This window comes from Coregonus clupeaformis, chromosome 33, assembly GCF_020615455.1.
Source record: "Coregonus clupeaformis isolate EN_2021a chromosome 33, ASM2061545v1, whole genome shotgun sequence".
NCBI classification, from domain to species: Eukaryota; Metazoa; Chordata; class Actinopteri; order Salmoniformes; family Salmonidae; genus Coregonus; species Coregonus clupeaformis.
In genome coordinates, this window is record NC_059224.1 from 25,698,778 (window position 1) to 25,720,106 (window position 21,329).

Below are 21,329 nucleotides of genomic sequence, written 5' to 3' on the forward strand. Positions count from 1 at the left end.
TGTATTCAGGCCAGGGAGGCACTCAGACTTTAATGTCTGGGTGTAGCAGGTCCACGAGAGGAACCAGGATGGTGTGTTTGGGTCTGAGGATTATGGAATTCTCAATTACGTATTTGCCCTCATTTTAATATGCAAACTGTAATGAAATGGAACTAGGATGGTAATAAGGCCCACAACATTCAGTGAAAACTGTGAGCTAGACATAAGGAATATGATACAGTATACTTAACTCTCAGGAGTACATCTATTATTTTGCTGCTGATCTTTAGCAAGCGAGATAGCGAATTTTCTTGGAATGTGTTTGAGACCAATGTGCGAGGGCTGGCTTGGCTTCTGGTTATTTTGGTCACATACGCGCTAGGCCTTTTCACACCGGCAGTCTGGCCCACCCCGGAGTAAAGTGGTCTAATGTAAAACGCCTACTGAATCCTACTGTGTGATCTACTGGCTGTGTTGCAGGAACACCAGACGCACAGCGGAGGTGTGGATGGACGAGTTCAGACTCTTCTACTACTCTGCTCGCCCTGCAGCACGGGGCAAGTCCTATGGAGAGTGAGTGACACATCACCATACACTTCTACACAGCATACACTTCTACACAACATACACTTCTACACAACATACACTTCTACACAACATACACTTCTACATAACATACACTTCTACTGCTATATTTTCTATACTATAGAGGGCTGATAAAGATAAATATTAGAGAACACATACATTGCATCTGGTTTAGCAAGATTAACGAGGTAGGCTGTTCAGTTCAAGCAATATCATTCAGGTTATTTAAAGAGAGTGTTTTTGGTTGCCCTGCATTACACATTGGAGCAATGTGCTTGCCTGTGTGTAAGTGTGTAGCACTGCCTTTTCTCTGATAAGAGCAGGGCAGTATTATAAAAAGGTTCCTCTCTCTAATATTAATTTCCATCTCTCTCTATTATCAGCATTCATGGCAGAGAAGAGCTCCGCAAGATTCTCAAGTGCAAATCCTTCAAGTGGTATCTGGACAACGTCTACCCAGAGCTCAAGTGAGTGTGTGCGGCTGGCCACTCACACACATCCCATTATGGTTCATTCAGAATAGATTAATTATTATTTTTTATATTCAGGCCTCTCTTTTTTTGTCCCCTGATTGCTCTGTCCCCCTGGCATTGGCTTCAAAAGCCAGGCTTGCAGCTCAATCTGACTGATACAACAACAGCCAGGCGTGATGGAGTTTAGGTTAATCCCATGGACTGAAATTAACAATGTGGACTCAGGGGAGAGAGGTCTGACCTTTAGATGACTTGGAACCACCGTTAATTGCATACTAAGAAAAAAAGACTGTAAAACGATCGTTGAAGAAAAAGGTGAATCGAGAGAAAGTTTATATAGGGAGAACAAGTCCCAGTGAAAGGACAGTAGTGAGGAAGAGTATAGACAGAGAATGTTAAAGAGACATACAAGAGATAGAGAGTGAGATACAGAGAGAAGTACAGTCGTAGGCTATTACAAAACACTTGCAGAGCACGCAGAGGATATAAGGGATATGAGTATCGTTAACTATGGTGGGGGGGTGATGGATTCACTGCTGCTGGTTCCAGGTTCCTGTTTGCTGACTAAGTGAATGAGCTGGGCTGTAAAGCTTCCACAAACCCACACTGGCAACAGACCACATTACTTACCTCACACACACACAAACACACACACACAGCCCCCCTCCCCAAAGCCGTAGGTTCTGCCTACCTCTGATAAATGGCTCTGTCATGTGAACAGCTATTTCTTCCTGTACATTTGATTATTTATTGAAATTCAGTTCAGACATTGTCTGAGGAAGCGTTAATGCCAGGCCATGGAACATGACACACTAGCCTCAATTTTAATCACTATAATAAATAGTTATTTATGTGCATGTAAAAACGCCACCATGAATCTATCCCAGGCGTGAGTATCAACACATTACATTCAGAGATGATACATCTGCCTCGTATTCTGCATTGTGGAATATACTCTAAATCAAGAAAATACATTTATAAAATGTGTGTTGTGTATTTTCAGAGTGCCGGATGATTCGGACTCTAAGTCGGGGGTGATTCGTCAAAGACAGAATTGTCTGGAGTCACGGAAGCTGGAGGGACAGGACCTCCCATCTCTCACACTGGCACCCTGCATTGGGACCAAATCTGTGCCAGCACTCAACCAGGTACGGCCTACACTCAACATTCAAACAGCCAAGACTCAATAGGCAGACTCAACAGTCTATCTATGGCCCGCTCAAGACTCTAAACTGAGAGCTACGGGTCAATCCAGCTTCAGCACACACTGACAGAGAGCTATATCCCAGACCAGACTCAATACCCACAAATAATACAGAGAGCTAAAGTCTAGTCCAGAGTCATTACTACTCTATTACTAATGCCTGGTTAAAGGGCTGTTCTGCACACCAATCCAGCAGCTTCAACACTCACTGACAGAGAGGTACTATGTAACCCAGGCTGCTGTCTCCATGCCCTGTCAGAAAGTATCTGTCCTCATTAGCCTCTCCAGCACACACACTGTGTTAAAACAAACATGGGCTAAGCCTCTCTCCCCGTCCATCCATACTGCTCCTGTCATGTTTTCTTTCCGTCTCTATACAATTCGAGCAGACAAGCATCATCTTGCACTTGTGGAATTCAGCCTGAGCTGCTCCCACTCTGACAGTCTCACACACTGGCTCGCTAACACACCTCGATCTCTCTCTACCTCTTTCTCTTTCTCTACCTTCCCCACCCCTCTCACTCTATCTTTTTCTACCTCTTCCTCTTTCTCCACTTCTCCTTTCCTTCTTCCTCCCTATCAATCTTTCTTGTATTAGTTTTTCTCCCACTCTGTCTATATGCCTCTCTCTCTCTCTCTCTCTCTCTCTCTCTCTCTCTCTCTCTCTCTCTCTCTCTCTCTGTCTCTGTCTCTGTCTCTCTCTCTCTGTCTCTCTCTCTCTGTCTCTCTCTCTCTCTCTCTCTCTCTCTCTCTCTCTCTCTCTCTCTCTCTCTGTCTCTCTCTCTCTCTCTCTCTCTCTCTCTCTCTCTCTCTCTCTCTCTCTGTCTCTGTCTCTGTCTCTGTCTCTGTCTCTCTCTCTCTCTCTCTCTCTCTCTCTCTCTCTCTCTCTGTCTCTGTCTCTCTCTCTCTCTCTCTGTCTCTCTGTCTCTCTCTCTCTCTCTCTCTCTCTCTCTCTCTCTCTCTCTCTCTCTCTCTCTCTCTCTCTCTCTCTCTCTCTCTCTCTCTCTCTCTCTCTGTCTCTCGTTCTACCTGATGTCAGTGCCACCAGCAAGCAGACCTGCCCGAGTGCTCAACGCCTCTCCGCCTCCACAGACAATTCCCAAGCACTTGTTCTGCAGATAGGATCATTCTCACCGCCGTGACCGGCTGTCACAGCACCTCCCTGTACACGTATCTCTGTCTCTCACGTACACACACATACACATACACACAAACACACACACACACACTTTGTCTAAGACCAAGTGTTAGCTGTTGATGGGTCATTAGTTTATGTAAATCAGATGATATCATAGAGATTTGTGTTATGCAGAAGGAAAGAAAGGCTGGTCAGACTTGTTTTGGTCGGGAGGAGTGTGTTTTTTTTTCTCTCCGAAATAATTTCCCTAGGAAGCACATGATGCTTTATTTGGCTTTAATTCAGCGCTGAAACATGCTAAAACAGGCTACTGTATAATTATTGTGTCAGCATTCATTTAGACTAGACCTATTATGCTTCTGCAGTATAGTAGCCCAACGGTTGTGTGTTATTATTCCAGTGTATAAGAATAGCAGAAGTGTCTAGGTCTAGGTAGGACACTCAAAGTAGATTCAGTATGAGACTGGCCACAGCTGTTCGTTATGGTCCGGGCTGGTGGTTCTCAGGTGTTCTGATAAAAGTAGACAGAGATTCAGCCAAAAACACAGCAGCTGCCAATATGGAAGACTGGATTGATGTTCTTACTCAGACTTTATCCAACCAGCCTGTCTGTGCTCTATTATATAGCCTCTATCAATCAATCAAATGTATTTATAGAGCCCTTTTTACATCAGCAGATGCCACAAAGTGCTTATACAGAAACCAAGCCTAAAACCCCAAAGAGCAGCAATGCAGATGTAGAAGCACAATGGCTAGGACAAACTCCCTAGAAAGGCAGAGAGGAACCAGGCTCTGAGGGGTGGCCAATCCTCTTCTGGCTGTGCCAGTGGAGATTATAAGAGTACATGGTCATTAAGGCTAGATGATTCTTCAAGATGTTCAAACGTTCATAGGTGACCAGCAGGGTCAAATAATAATCACAGTGGTTACAGAGGGTGCAACAGGTCAGCACTTCAGGAGTAAATGTCAGTTGGCTTTTCATAGCCGAGCATGTACAGTCGTGGTCAAAAGTTTTGAGAATGACACATTTATTGGTCTTTGTAATGAATACTCGGACAGAATGGTAAGATCCAATCGCAGAATAGCGATGCTTTATTAGAGTACAGACAAGGGAATAGCTTAATCGTAGTCGGGCGGGCTGTGGTCAAAACCGGGCCAGGCAGAGACAGGCAGAGGTACCAAGGGAGAGGGCGTAGTCGTAGTCGAGGGCACAGGCACAGGGTCAGAGTACGGTAATCACTGGGATAAACAAGCAGAGGATTAAGCAATTCGGGGAGTCAAACAACAAGGCACAGGTCGGATACACGGGTAATCAAAAACAACAAACTCTCTCTCTCTCTCGGAACAAAACGCTTAGCAAGTCACAATGGAACAATACCTCGCACCGACTGAGCTTCTGAGCACACCTTATATCCTACACTAATTACTGACAGGTGCGCTCAGAACTCAGGTGAACCAGATCGAGTCTGATGACTCCCCCTCTCAGTAGATCGGGGAAGTGTCAGACTCTGTCTAGACCCAGCCAACCCCCGATCCCTTACAGTATCCCCCTCCCTAGGGCCGGCTCCTGACGGCCTTCTACCTCTACCGGGTGGTCTTCCTCTGGGTCGGGGTCCTGGATGATCTGGGTGTTCAGCGTGGAAGGTGGCCTTGAGAGCGGGGTCCAGTATGTCCTTAGCAGGGACCCAGGACCGTTCCTCAGGTCCATATCCCTCCCAGTCCACGAGATATTCGATGCCCCCTCGTCTCCGTCTTGACTCCAGTATCTCGTGGACTGTATAGGTGGTGTCCTGTTCATCCTCCAAAGGTGGTGTAGTAGGTTGTTGAGCAATTGGGGGGTACATCGGGCTATAGTGGACAGGTTTCAACAGGGAGACGTGGAACGTAGGGTTTATCCTGTTGTGTCGAGGGAGTAACAGACGGTAGGTGACCGGGTTAATACGTCTAAGTACCTTGAAAGGCCCGATGTACCTGGGTTGGAGCTTCTTGCAGCTCCGTCGGAACTGCAGGTCTCGGGTAGACAGCCACACTCGTTGCCCGGGTTGATAAGTGGGAGTAGGTCTCCGGCGTCGGTCGGCGTAGGTCTTTTGCTGTTGTGAGGCCTGACTGAGATGTTGATGGGCCGTCTCCCAGACCTGCGCACTCCGACGGAACCACTCGTCCACAGCCGGTACCATCCCGGGTGCGGTATCCCACGGGAACAGGGGTGGTTGATACCCTAGAACACACTGGAAGGGCGTTAGACGTAGGGAGGTGTGAATGAGTGAGTTCTGAGCATACTCTACCCAAGGAAGGAATCGGCTCCACTCTTGCGGCTGCCGCGAACATTGTTGCCGTAGATATTTCCCAATTTCCTGGTTGAGCCGTTCTGTCTGCCCATTGGCCTGGGGATGATATCCGGAGGTGAGGCTCACCGAGATGCCCAAGCGTTCGCAGAAGGCCTTCCATACCCGGGATACGAACTGGGGTCCCCGGTCGGAAACAATATCCTCCGGAACACCAAACTGCCGGAACACCTGGTTAAACATAGTATCAGCCATCTGAGTGGCGTTAGGTAAACGGGTCATGGGTACTAACCGGCACATCTTGGAGAATCGATCGATAACCACGAGAATTACAGTATGGCCCTCTGATTCTGGTAGATCGGTAACAAAGTCCATAGCAATGTGCGACCAGGGTCGTTGAGGAGTTGGCAATGGCATCAGCTTACCCTCCGGTAGTGCTCGAGGCGCCTTGGACTGAGCACATACTGGGCAGGATAATACGTAGTCTCTGACGTCATCTGTGAGGGAAACCCACCAGTATTTTCGACTGATGAGTCGTGTAGTTCGAGTGATTCCGGGATGACCAGATCCTAGCGACGTGTGGCACCAGTCCATCAGTTGAGGTCGAAGCGGAGCTGGTACAAACACCTTCGACACCGGGGTTTCTGGAGGGGCTGGTTCCGCTTGGAGGCTCTCCTGAATAGTGTCATCGATAGCCCACCTCACAGGACCAGCACGGCAACTCATGGGGAGGATAGGTTCTGGTTCCACGGGTCTTTCCGCGCGCTCGAACCGTCGGGAAAGCGCGTCCGCCTTACAATTCTTGGACCCGGGAATATAAGAGACAGTGAATTGGAAACGGTTGAAGAATAAAGACCACCTTGCCTGTCGGGAGTTCAGTCGTTTAGCACTGTGAATATACTCCAGATTGCGGTGGTCGTGAGCACTTGGAACGGATGATCTGCTCCCTCCAGCCAATGTCTCCACTCCTCCAGTGCTAACTTCACCGCCAGTAATTCACGATTTCCCACGTCGTAGTTCTGCTCGGCCGGATTCAGCTTCTTCGAAAAAAAAGCACAGGGTCGTGGTTTGGGCGGCTCACCTTGGCGCTGGGATAGCACGGCTCCAACTCCAACCTCCGAGGCGTCCACCTCCACGATAAACGGCAAGGTAGGATCCGGCTGACATAAAATGGGAGCGGTGGTAAAGCGCTGTTTCAATGTCTCAAAAGCCCGCACTGCCCCCTCCGTCCATTTCAGACCACGACCCTTGTAGCTGGTCATCGCCGACAGGGGAGCTGCGGTTGTGCTGAAATTACGCACGAACCGTCTATAGTAATTGGCAAACCCTAAGAATCTCTGGAGCTCTTTCACCGTCTGGGGTTGAGGCCAGTCTCGTACAGCTTGCACCTTGGATTCATCCAGTTTTACCCCGTCGGGAGTGAGTATGGCCCCAAGGAAGGAAATCGTAGTGACATGGAATTCACTCTTTTCGGCCTTCACGAACAGAGAGTGTTGTCGGAGTCGGTCCAGAACCTGTCGTACATGGGACACATGTTCACTCAGAGAGTTTGAGTAGATTAGGATGTCATCAATGTACACTATAACAAAGCGATCAATCAAGTCCCTGAAAATGTCATTCATGAACGCCTGGAACACAGAGGGCGCGTTAGTAAGTCCATAGGGCATGACACAATATTCATAATGTCCTCGATGGGTGATGAAGGCGGTCTTCCATTCATCCCCTTCTCTAATGCGCACCAGATTGTACGCACTCCTGAGGTCCAGTTTACTGTAGATGGAGGCCTGCCCCACCTGCTCGAGGGCTGCTGGAATCAAAGGAAGTGGGTAACGATTTTTAATGGTAATATCGTTCAAACCTCGATAGTCTATACAAGGACGCAGTCCGCCATCCTTTTTCTTAACAAAGAAAAAACTGGATGCGGCGGGAGACGTAGATGGGCGAATGGCCCCTTGCTGTAGTGCCTCATCAATATACTTGCTCATAGATTCTCGTTCCGGCTGTGACAAAGGGTAGATTCTTCCGCGAGGAGGTGTAGCCCCGGATAGCAGATCAATTGCACAGTCCCAGGCCCGATGCGGTGGTAACACGGTAGCCCTCTCCTTGGAGAACACCTGCACGTAATCCTGGTACTCTGTAGGAACAACAGTAGGCACCGCACCCTGCGCATCCTCCACAGTAGACGTTTTGCAAGGTAAATGGAGGCACTCTGCCCTACATACCTCACTCCAAGCCGTGATATCGCCAGATCTCCAGGAGATGACCGGATCATGGGTAACGAGCCAGGGGTGGCCGAGGACTAGCGGCTCCCGTGGAGCGGAGATGACGAACAGAATGATGTTCTCATGGTGCAGGGAGCCCACTTGTAACTTTATTTCCTCGGTACGGTGCGTAATGAACCCAGTGCCCATGGGCTCACCGTCTAGCGCGTTGACTCGCAGGGGAGGTTGAATTGGGATAAGTTGAACTCCCAATTCCTCAGCGAGACCCACATCCATAAAACTGGCAGCCGCCCCGGAATCAATAAGGCCTTCCAATCTGCGCACTCTCTCTCCAACAGATAAGGTAACTGGCACATACATTTGTTTGGATGTGATGTTGAAAACGTGAGTCTCACTCACCGGTTTGGCAGTTCCGAGGCGATATTCTGGGGTACGGTTTGGTCTTACCGGACATTGCCGAATGAAATGACCCGACTGACCACAATACAGGCATAGTCCGTCTTGCCGACGTTGTTGTCTCACCGAACCCTGTGGGGGTGACCGTCCCAGTTGCATAGGTTCCTCCTCAGATTCTCTCCTCCGCTCTGACGATTGCGTAGGACCAGTGACCGAGGGCTCCCGGACTGTGGATACCTTGTGTTGCACTATCAGATTATCAATAGAGATGGCGATGTTGATAAACTCATGTAGCGCAGTGATATCTCCCCGACAAGCCATCTCAGTCTGTACTTCTTTGCGCAGCCCTCTTCGGAAAATGGTGAGCAAAGCAGTCTCACTCCATCCGCTACCGGCTGCTATAGTACGGAACTCTAAAGCGTAGTCAGCTACTGTGCGACGGCCCTGCTGAAGTTCGCATAGTTGGTCTCCCACGCTACGCCCAGATACTGGGTGGTCGAACACCTATTGGAACAGTCTCTTAAACTGAACTTCCACATTCAACTCGGGGACCTCAGCTGCCCAAAGCGCAGTAGCCCAATCCAGTGCTCTACCCGTTAGCAGAGAAATCGTGAAATCCACCCTGCTACGGTCATCGGAAAACATAGTACGATTATACGACATATACAGGGACGTCTGGAGTAGAAACCCCTGACATTTGCCAGGTTCCCCGTCGTACCTTGTCGGTAGAGAAATCGGAGGTGCCTGACGAGGACTGACCGTGCTCGGGGTGGTGCCTTCAGCCGCACCAGCGTTGAGTAGCTGCAGGAGTTCATCCATCCGTTTCTCCTGTATCTCCCATCGCCTCTGTAATTCCGCTGGATCCATGGTAAAGGCGAGGTATTCTGTAATGAATACTCGGACAGAGTGGTAAGATCCAATCGCAGAATAGCGATGCTTTATTAGAGTACAGACAAGGGAATAGCTTAATCGTAGTCGGGCGGGCTGTGGTCAAAACCGGGCCAGGCAGAGGTACCAAGGGAGCGGGCGTAGTCGTAGTCGAGGGCACAGGCACAGGGTCAGAGTACGGTAATCACTGGGATAAACAAGCAGAGGATTAAGCAATTCGGGGAGTCAAACAACAAGGCACAGGTCGGATACACGGGTAATCAAAAACAACAAACTCTCTCTCTCTCTCGGAACAAAACGCTTAGCAAGTCACAATGGAACAATACCTCGCACCGACTGAGCTTCTGAGCACACCTTATATCCTACACTAATTACTGACAGGTGTGCTCAGAACTCAGGTGAACCAGATCGAGTCTGATGACTCCCCCTCTCAGTAGATCGGGGAAGTGTCAGACTCTGTCTAGACCCAGCCAACCCCCGATCCCTTACAGTCTTCACAAAGTTTGCTGCTTCAGTGTTTTTAGATATTTTTGTGAGATGTTACTTTGGTATACTGAAGTATAATTACAAGCATTCCATAAGTGTAAAAGGCTTTTATTGACAATTACATTAAGTTTATGCAAAGAGTCAATATTTGCAGTGTTGACCCTTCTTTTTTAAGACCTCTGCAATCCGCCCTGGCATGCTGTCAATTAACTTCTGGGCCACATCCTGACTGATGGCAGCCCATTCTTGCATAATCAATGATTGGAGTTTGTCAGAATTTGTGGGTTTTTGTTTGTCTACCCGCCTCTTGAGGATTGACCACAAATTCTAAAATGGGATAAAGGTCTGGGGAGTTTCCTGGCCATGGACCCAAAATGTCGATGTTTTGTTCCCCGAGCCACTTAGTTATCACTTTTGCCTTATGGCAAGGTGCTCCATCATGCTGGAAAAGGCATTGTTCGTCATCAAACTGTTCTTGGATGGTTGGGAGAAGTTGCTCTCGGAGGATGTGTTGGTACCATTCTTTGTTCATGGCTGTGTTCTTAGGCAAAATTGTGAGTGAGCCCACTCCCTTGGCTGAGAAGCAACCCCACACATGAATGGTCTCATGATACTTTACTGTTGGCGTGACACAGGACTGATGGTAGCGCTCACCTTGTCTTCTCCGGACAAGCTTTTTTCCGGATGCACCAAACAATCGGAAAGGGGATTCATCAGAGAAAATGACTTTACCCCAGTCCTCAGCAGTCCAAACCCCTTACCTTTTGCAGAATATCAGTCTGTCCCTGATGTTTTTCCTGTAGAGAAGTGGCTTCCTCGCTGCCCTTCTTGACACCAGGCCATCCTCCAAAAGTCTTTGTCTCACTGTGCGTGCAGATGCACTCACAACTGCCTGATGCCATTCCTGAGCAAGCTCTGTACTGGTGGTGCCCCGATCCCGCAGCTGAATCAACTTTAGGAGACGGTCCTGGCGCTTGCTGGACTTTCTTGGGCGCCCTGACGCCTTCTTCTCAACAATTGAACCTCTCTCCTTGAAGTTCTTGATGATCCGATAAATGGTTGATTTAGGTGCAATCTTACTAGCAGCAATATCCTTGCCTGTGAAGCCCTTTTTGTGCAAAGCGATGATGACGGCACGGGTTTCCTTGCAGGTAACCATGGTTAACAGAGGAAGAACAATGATTTCAAGCACCACCCTCCTTTTAAAGCTTCCAGTCTGTTGTTCTAACTCAATCAGCATGACAGAGTGATCTCCAGCCTTGTCCTCGTCAACACTCTCACCTGTGTTAATGAGAGAATCACTGACATGATGGCAGCTGGTCCTTTTGTGGCAGGGCTGAAATGCAGTGGAAATGTTTTTTTTGTGATTAAGTTCATTTTCATGGCAAAGAGGGACTTTGCAATTAATTGCAATTCATCTGATCACTCTTCATAACATTCTGGAGTATATGCAAATTGCCATCATAAAAACTGAGGCAGCAAACTCTGTGAAAATTAATATTTGTGTCATTCTCAAAACTTTTGACCACGACTGTAGAGGTAGAGGTAGAGGTAGAGAGAGAGAGTCGAAATGAAACGAAACAGCAGGCCCGGTAGAAGGTGAACAGGTCAGGGTTCCACAGCCGCAGGCAGAACAGCAGAAACTGGATCAGCAGCACGACCAGGTCGACTGGGGACAGACAGGAGTCGTCAGGCCAGGTAGTCCTGAGGCATGGTGCTAGGGCTCATGTCCTCCGGGAGGGGAGAGAGAGCGAGCGAGAGAGGTGGGAGAATTAGAGGGAGCATACTTAAGATCACATGGATGAATCTAGTTGTCTACCCCTGCTCTAAAAGCACACTGTCTGTCTCATAAAGCAGCACACAGCTCCCCTAGACTTGGAGCCACTTAGATTAACATTACAGTAAATGAACATTGGCGTGCCACAACGGACATCGTAAAAAGCTGTGCCATTACTGCAGGGTAATTAGATTTAATACAGAGCACATTTTCACAGTGCAGTTTATCCTATTAAGCAGTGATATGTGCATGCCCTCTGCCTTCCGACCTGTTAATCTGCTAGCAGACCTCGTCTCCACCCACCTGCCTTTTAATACACAAAACCCATCTGGGCCTGGTTATTACAGCCCTCTGCTCTCAACCCAGAGACAGGCCTACTGTGCTGGCCTGGCCTCCTGGTGTCACTTCCACAGAGATACACTGAGATACACATACCTCCCACACTGCCCTCTGACATGGCTGCTGTCACTTGTGCGCACATTGCCACAAATAATGTGCCCCACACACACACACACACACACACACACACACACACACACACACACACTGGGCCCTATCCTCTGTGATGTGTTTCCAGGTGATGTGATTCTTATTGCAGCAAGGTTGTAATGTAACTGCTGCAGGGTAAAAGGATGACTAATGATCCATGTGGACCAGCTCTTACGATGAACATGGCATATACACTACAATATTGGGCTGTATTCTCAAGGCAGAAGAGTGTTTTTCATATCAAATGGGGTGTAAAATAGCATGTCAACATTTCGTGCTAATGTAGGTCTATTTGCTATGCACCACATTTTCTTATTCAAGTTTAGGAATGGAAATCATGAAATCCTAGCTGTGATATTGTATTCTTGTTAGTATAGGCTACTGTAGAGCTTGTTATGGTGTGTTGCTGGGAGAATGGATGGGACTTGGTTTTTGTGTGACCTTTTTTGTGCCTGCCTATCCTTGGGGAATTAAAACCCTTGGAAATGTGTTTCACACAGACTGACTGAATGTAATGCTAACTCCTCTGACTGCTCCCATAGAGCTAGCTCCTTTTTTTCTAAGAGTGTATCTAGAACCTAAAGGGGTTCTTCGGCTGTCCCCATACGAGAACCCTTTGAATAACCCTTTTTGTTTCCACATAGAACCCTTTTGGCTTCCATGTAGAACCCTCTGTGGAAAGGGTCCTACATGGAAGCCAAAAGGGTTCTATGTGGAACCAAAAAGGGTTCTCCTATGGGGACAGCCAACCCTTTTTCTAAGAGTGTAGTTAGAGGACTCTAGTGTCCAAAAGCCTGTTTTATCATGGGCAGTGCCATTGAGGACTTTCACAATTTTTAAGTAGTCAACTGGGTGGTGGGACGTCCTATGGGTTAGGGAAGGATCGCATAATTCCATCCAGGTCACCAGGAGGGATTAGCCAAGGAATTATACTCATGAGGAAACATTCCGTAACTGCAGGTAGCAGGAAATCGCCAACCTTGGCTTTATACCTGTTCAAACAACACACTTTACGTGGCAGTGTGCACCCTTTCAGTTTGTTTGCCAACTCATAGTAGTAGAATAAGAAAATGTACTACTTCAAAATGGAGAGGGACTCAATGGCGCTTCCCATGCTCTCACAGACGCCATAATGGAACAGATACAATGATGCGATGTCTATCTAAGTCTATGGCTGCTCCTCTCTAGGCATCTTCAAGTCAGTGTTACAGCTTGATGTTTGCCTGGGATGTCCTCCGGTACATTGATAATTGCTTGTAAAGAGAAAGAAACGCATGTTAGAACACAGATGAAAGGGTGCTAGTCGGAAACAAGTATTCAAATGTTTGTAGCTCCGCTAGTTTTACTCTATTAATCATACTTTTTTGTATTAATGTTACCACTACAAAGTGCACATGTTTTGGTAATAAGATCGCTATTCATATACTAAGGAATGGTTAGAATTTACCTTTGATTCTTTGTAATAGCGGACATGCATAAAGATGGCCCCATGTACCTACCACAAATGCCTCATTTGCTAAGTTTGCCATATTATACAGTGCTCTCCATTACTCTTTTTGTATCTTCGTTAGCACAGTAAACTTGATCCCAATTCTAGAGCTCCAAGACGGCGGCAATACAAATCAAATTAAAGTAGATTGTGCTGATTTACTGGCACATTGAACCATGTTGCAAGCCATAGTTCAATCAATCAATCAAATTGTATTTATAAAGCCCTTTTTTACATCAGCAGATGTCAAAAAGTGCTATACAGAAACCCAGCCTAAAACCCCAAACAGCAAGCAATGCAGATGTAGAAGTTTAAAACAATGAAGTCATATCTGAATTCCTCCATCTTTATGCAATGTATGTTCCTTCTGCCGTGCTCGGCAGCGGGGGTGTCAACCAGAGCGCGCCTTCGTTATCTTGTGGTTTGGGTAACGCATGCGCAATGGTTGCTAAATCCCAGGGGAAAGAGAAACTTGTACCAGAGTTTAATAATTGTAATGTGAATCTTCTGGTCTGCATGTCTTTTCAAACACATAGGTTAGAAATAGGCACCATATCCACTGTACATGGTCACCACTGTCCATGCTAAAGGTCAGAAGCAAATAGCTCACGTACATGCTCATCAATTATGACTATATACTTTGTCCTTCATAGCATGGCCATCTAGTGATCACCATGGGACCCCCTTGTGTTGTCAAACACACACACACATACATTCCTACTGTGTGACCATGCTGAACATCCAGTATAGTACAGATTCATTAGTTCAGTTGGGAAGGTTGTCCTTACTGCTACTGCTCACTACATATCTTCCTAATTGCCTCCAATTAAGTTGACAGAACCCTCTTCCTATCTTGGCATTGGCCCTCAGGTGTCGCTTGCTATCAACTCACTTCTTTAATGCCAAAAGAAACTAGACAGGATCTACCATTTCTACAGATAATTAAATGAATCTGAGGCACATGTGTGTGAATTCAGTAGTTCTCAATTTGCTCTGCTATATACATTCGTAGTTATAGCTTGAATTGGCGAAGACCGGTCCTATTTAGTCATGCTACATATTTTTTTCAAAACACATGGTTACACATTATGAAACCAAGGAAGTGCACAAAAGTTGAATCCAAGAACATCACAACGTCATGTTAGAAAAAAACAAGCTTTCCAAAAATGCAGGGACCCAGACAAGGACCCAGATGCTTTATTGTTTGAGAGCAGGGGAAGGAGATATAATATAAAAGAGACTACAGTTTATGTGTTGGAGTGCATCTCGCCTGTCTAGGACATATCGGTACAGGGATGTCACCTGGTAGCTTGTACTCTGAGCGACTTTAACAAGATTTTCAGTCTTTCTGTCTGAAATTCTACAATAAAACACTAGAATCCATGACATAATATGTGTGAATAATTGGATCCTTGTGGGCCCACTCAATATCAAATTCTCTGTAAGCTAGCTAGACCATGAAAAGTGGCTGGATGTGCGTGCACCACCATACACAGACAGGTTTGGCAGCATCACTTCTACATACCAGTGATGAGTTCCAGTGATCAAAGTATTTACTGTTTTTCATCTGGGGGGTTTTCAATTCTCAAGACTTGACTGTGTGTTAATTGTATGTGTGTGTGTGTGTGTGTGTGTGTGTGTGTGTGTGTGTGTGTGTGTGTGTGTGTGTGTGTGTGTGTGTGTGTGTGTGTGTGTGTGTGTGTGTGTGTGTGTGTGTGTGTGTGTGTGTGTGTGTGTGTGTGTGTGTGTGTGTGTGTGCGTGCGTGCGTGTGTGTGTGTGTGTGTGTGTGTGTGTGTGTGTGTGTGCGTGTGTGTGCGTGCATGTGTGTGTCAATCTCCAGTATGCTAGCTCAGTAATATTCCCTGGTCTGGTTCCACAGAGACAGAGTCTTATTATTTCATGATGTATGGAATGTTCCTGAAGAGTGAACCCACTCCCAGAGACAGATGTTCTGGAGGTGTGGGTAGTGGTGTGTGCTGGACTGGAGACACACACTCTGCCTGGGTGGAGGAATTGGATTGCCTCACGATTGGATGTAGCATACACTCATACACGCCCAGTCTGTAGTAATCTGTGTGTTTTCAGTAGTATAACATGATTGTGTTCTGCTATTCATACATCTACTCTCACATACATTACACTATGTTGGTATGTAGACTGTTTTGTTAGTAAGTAATTATTGTGTTGTTGATGTGTTATCAGTGTATCTCTCTCTCCTCAGGAGTGGATCTACACCCATGGGCAGCAGATCCGCCAGCAGCAGCACTGCCTCTCCCTCTCCACCACCTTCCCTGCCTCCCAGGTCATGCTGATGCCCTGCAACATCAGCAACGGGAAACAAGTAAGAGCCCAGAGGGCACCCGTTCTCACCCATCGTGCCGGCCCGCCACCGACACCACAGCCCCCTGCCACAAACGAGCAAAGCAACTTCTGACAAGCCATAAATCAACTTTCACTTAGGCAGTCTGATAGTCTCCTGGAGAGTCTCCACTGCGCTGTGCCTGAGAGCTCTGGGTTATGCCTGTATCACTAGCCAGCTGCTGCTGCTGCTGCACCCTGAGACAGAGGCAAGGTCCTCCTTATCTAACAGTATGCTAGCGAGGCTGTTTACATGGTTTGAGGCTGTCCGAAAAGGTCGAACATGTTATGACATTTTGGGTAAACAATAAGGGGAAAAAAACAGGAGTTGGTTTGTGTAGAATGTGTGCAGATACTGTTTATGAGTGGGAGGGTGTTTTGAACAGCATGTATGACTGTATAGTGTGTTCACATTGTTTTGTTTGGGTGGTGACTGCAGGAACAGATGATTCATGAATATGTGGTGATAATGATGTAGTGTCTGGTGAAAACATAGGAAGTGAGAGAATGAAGGATCGTGAGGGGGATGGAGAGAGAAAGATGATAAATAGCACGCTTAAAACATTATACACAGCTCAGTTACAGTCAAGTGTTGCATTCAGTTGAAGTCAGAAGTTTACATACACTTAGGTTGGAGTCATTAAAACTTGTTTCTCAACCACTCAACACATTTCTTGTTAACAAACTATAGTTTTGGCAAGTCGGTTAGGACATCTACTTTGTGCATGACACAAGTAATTTTTCCAACAATTGTTTACAGACAGATTATTTCACTTATAATTCACTGTATCACAATTCCAGTGGGTCAGAAGTTTACATACACTAAGTTGACTGTGCCTTTAAACAGCTTGGAAAATTCCATAAAATTATGTAATGGCTTTAGAAGCTTCTGATAGGCTAATTGACATAATTTGAGTCAATTGGAGGTGTACCTGTGGATGTATTTCAAGGCCTACCTTCAAACTCAGAGCCTCTTTGCTTGACATCATGGGAAAATCTAAAGAAATCAGCCAAGACCTCAGAAAAGAAATTGTAGACCTCCACAAGTCTGGCTCATCCTTGGGAGCAATTTCCAAACGCCTGAAGGTACCACGTTCATCTGTACAAACAATAGTACGCAAGTATAAACACCATGGGACCACGCAGCCATCATACCGCTCAGGAAGGAGACGCGTTCTGTCTCCTAGAGATGAACATACATTGGTGCAAAAAGTGCAAATCAATCCCAGAACAACAGCAAAGGACCTTGTGAAGATGCTGGAGGAAACAGGTATAAAAGTATCTATAGCCACAGTTAAACGAGTCCTATATCGACATAACCTGAAAGGCCGCTCAGCAAGGAAGAAGCCACTGCTCCAAAATCGCCATAAAAAAGCCAGACTACAGTTTGCAACTGCACATGGGGACAAAGACCGTACTTTTTGGATTAATGTCCTCTGGTCTGATGAAACAAAAATAGAACTGTTTGGCCATAATGACCATCATTATGTTTGGAGGAAAAAGGGGGATGCTTGCAAGCCGAAGAACACCATCCCAACCATGAAGCACGGGTGTGGCAGCATCATGCTGTGGGGGTGCTTTGCTGCAGGAGGGACTGGTGCACTTCACAAAATAGATGGCATCATGAGGAAGGAAAATTATGTGGATATATTGAAGCAACATCTCAAGACATCAGTCAGGAAGTTAAAGCTTGGTCGCAAATGGGTCTTCCAAATGGACAACAACCCCAAGCTTACTTCCTAAGTTGTGGCAAAATGGCTTAAGGACAACAAAGTCAAGGTATTGGAGTGACCATCCCAAAGCCCTGACCTCAATCCTATAGAACATTTGTGGGCAGAACTGAAAAAGCGTGTGCGATCAAGGAGGCCTACAAACCTGACTCAGTTACACCAGTTCTGTCAGGAGGAATGGACCAAAATTCACCCAACTTATTGTGGGAAGCTTGTGGAAGCCTACCCGAAATGTTGACCCAAGTAAAAAATGTTTATGGCAATGCTACCAAATACTAATTGAGTGTATGTAAAGTGTATGTAAACTTCTGACCCACTGGGAATGTGATGAAAGAAATAAAAGCTTAAATAAATCATTCTCTCTACTATTATTCTGACATTTAACATTCTTAAAATAAAGTGGTGATCCTAACTGACCTAAGACAGGGAATTTTTACTAGGATTAAATGTCAGGAATTGTGAAAACTGAGTTTAAATGTATATGGCTAAGGTGTATGTAAACTTCTGACTTCAACTGTAGATCGATAAGTAAGTGCTACATACTAGAGCTCTATATCGGCAGGTAGATTTTAGCTCTCCCACTATCAGAAGTTACGCAGGTATATACTACTTCCTCCTGCTAAAAAGGCTCCCAAAGCAGCATGTTCCACCCCTGGCACATAGAAGGAAACTGTGCAATGATAGCTAATTAGAGCCGTGCTCATGTGTTCCCCTCAGGCCACTGTAGGCTACAGCAGAGAGAGGCTCTCAGGAGCCTACAAATGTGCTTAACTATCAATTGTGCATCAACAGCCAGTAACAAGAATAATGACTCAGAGGCACCACAGGCACTGAATACTAATTGATTTAGTTTTAATTATTTTTATTTTGTCAATTAAAAAGTGCAGTCTCACTTTGCTTCATAAAAAAAGGAAAAAAACATGTCATGGCAATTTTAGTCTTTCCTGCTTTGATCAGGGCCACAATGTAACAGAGCTTGTTAAGCGTTTTTTCAGGTCGCTTTTCGGGATGGAAAAATGCTTTCAGTGTAAATTTTTAACTACTAAAACCAGATATAAAGTATGTCGAAAATATAATGGACCTATATCTTGTTTTTTTTTTATAATGTAATCTTTGAGAACTAACAATCACCAAAATAAAAGGTAGACAGTCAGGGAGAATTGAAAATTCCCAAAACAATGAATTTAGCAGTATTCATTATGTTATTATGTTTGAGAAAAAGAGCACAGCATTAGCCATGGCAAAATGCATAGAATTGCAGGAAATTAGCTTTAAAACGGCAACATGGCAATAAATTTTTTGGAGTTTCAGGAAATTGGCTCAAAAATGCAAAAAATGTCTTTACACCATGGAGATGGGAGCCTGTACTCACACATGTAGCCACTCTCCTGCCATGCCCACAACCTAAGCCCTTTTTGATCCAGAAGATTCCCTTGATATCCGCTATATTGTTTCTACCACTGAAGAGACATGATCATGATATGCCCCACTAGTCTTGGCAACAGGCTTTGCCTGTCAGCCGTCACATTCTAACCAGTGATGGATGTGTGAGACAATGTCCAAATCCTTGCATGTTTGCTAATATCTTTTAGTTTTGTTAATGTATAAGTTTGACAATATCAAGAATAATAATAATTCCCTGCTCTGAATGATTATTGTGACTCACCAGAAATTGAGTAAAGAGGGACATCTAGTGGTGAATAGTGGGAAGAGTACTGTGACAGTGCCATGAACATGACATGCAAAAAGATCTTTAGCTACAGTGAGGGAAAAAAGTATTTGATCCCCCACAGAGGTCAGACGTTTCTTGTAGTTAGCCACCAGGTTTGCACACATCTCAGGAGGGATTTTGTCCCACTCCTCTTTGCAGATCTTCTCCAAGTCATTAAGGTTTCGAGGCTGACGTTTGGCAACTCGAACCTTCAGCTCCTTCCACACATTTTCTATGGGATTAAGGTCTGGAGACTGGCTAGGCCACTCCAGGACCTTAATGTGCTTCTTCTTGAGCCACTCCTTTGTTGCCTTGGCTGTGTGTTTTGGGTCATTGTCATGCTGGAATACCCATCCACGACCCATTTTCAATGCCCTGGCTGAGGGAAGGAGGTTCTCACCCAAGATTTGACGGTACATGGCCCCGTCCATCGTCCCTTTTGATGCGGTGAAGTTGTCCTGTCCCCTTAGCAGAAAAACAACCCCAAAGCATAATGTTTTCACCTCCATGTTTGACGGTGGGGATGGTGTTCTTGGGGTCATAAGCAGCATTCCTCCTCCTCCAAACACAGCGAGTTGAGTTGATGCCAAAGAGCTTGATTTTGGTCTCATCTGACCACAACACTTTCACCCAGTTCTCCTCTGAATCATTCAGATGTTCATTGGCAAACTTCAGACGGGCCTGTATATGTGCTTTCTTGAGCAGGGGGACCTTGCGGGCGCTGCAGGATTTCAGTCCTTCACGGCATAGTGTTTTACCAATTGTTTTCTTGGTTACTATGGTCCCAGCTGCCTTGAGATCATTGACAAGATCCTCCCGTGTAGTTCTGGGCTGATTCCTCACCGTTCTCATGATCATTGCAACTCCACGAGGTGAGATATTGCATGGAGCCCCAGGCTGAGGGAGATTTACAGTTATTTTATGTTTCTTCCATTTGCGAATAATCGCACCAACTGTTGTCACCTTCTCTCCAAGCTGCTTGGCGATGGCCTTGTAGCCCATTCCAGCCTTGTGTAGGTCTACAATCTTGTCCCTGACATACTTGGAGAGCTCTTTGGTCTTGGCCATGGTGGAGAGTTTGGAATCTGATTGATTGATTGCTTCTGTGGACAGGTGTCTTTTATACAGGTAACAAACTGAGATTAGGAGCACTCCCTTTAAGAGTGTGCTCCTAATCTCAGCTCGTTACCTGTATAAAAGACACATGGGAGCCAGAAATCTTTCTGATTGAGAGGGGGTCAAATACTTATTTCCCTCATTAAAATGCAAATCAATTTATAACATTTTTGACATGCGTTTTTTTGTTGTTATTCTGTCTCCTTCTGTTCAAATAAACCTACCATTACCATTACATAGACTGATCATTTATTTGTCAGTAGGCAAACGTACAAAATCAGCAGGGGATCAAATACTTTTTTCCCTCACTGTAAATATGAAGTTGACAAAATTACGGGGTCAGTATTGGACAATAGTTGCCCAAACTTTTTCATTTATTTGAACCGATGGCATTCTGTAACAATTAATGGACAATAGCAGTTTAATAACATTAGAACGCATGTCTCTGTGTACAGTATAGTTATTGATCTTTGTATTGTCTGTTGTGTTCCAGCGATGGCAGAAGTCAGGCACCCACCTGGAGCACCTGGTCTCCCACTTCTGCCTGGACAGTGAGATGGCCCTGGACGGCATCGAGAGCAGCAAGATGCTGGTGATCAGCCCCTGTGAACTGACAGCTTACACCCAGAGATGGGAGATGCCCTTCTCCTGATCCACCCACAACACAATCCTTCCTGTAGAGGAGGTCTACCCTACGAGCATTCATGAACTTCTGCAGTGCTTACTATAGCCAAGTGCTTTTAGAAAGAGAGAGAGAGTGATGGAGGGAGGGAAAGGAGAGAGGAGGTGGATACCAGAGGAAAGGGTATTTTCGGTCACTGAGATAAGTCTTTATAAGATGGCAGCGACTTGGACTGATGTCAGCACATTCAAGTGTTCAACAAGACATTCAGCAGGGCTGAAGTCATTTATTATGGGCTAATATAGATCAAAATACAGGGGACACAATTTTTCATTGCTGTTTTCATTGAAACTCATGTGGTCTGTCACAACTATTCTTCG

The 21,329-nt window shown here is 45.8% G+C and overlaps 1 protein-coding gene across 2 annotated transcripts in view; it reads left to right on the forward strand.

The window, feature by feature from the left end:
- The window catches only part of LOC121548907 (polypeptide N-acetylgalactosaminyltransferase 14-like), a 135,732-nt gene extending 114,607 nt beyond the window's left edge, over positions 1–21,125 (forward strand). For both annotated transcript variants that reach the window (XM_041860562.2, XM_045210243.1), the window contains 5 exons: positions 460–552; positions 948–1,031; positions 2,041–2,185; positions 15,634–15,753; positions 20,821–21,125. In XM_041860562.2, the coding sequence (XP_041716496.1) occupies positions 460–552; positions 948–1,031; positions 2,041–2,185; positions 15,634–15,753; positions 20,821–20,979 (601 nt within the window). In that variant the 3' untranslated portion in view covers positions 20,980–21,125. The remainder of the gene's footprint in view (positions 1–459; positions 553–947; positions 1,032–2,040; positions 2,186–15,633; positions 15,754–20,820) is intronic.
- Positions 21,126–21,329: the final 204 nt, after the last annotated feature.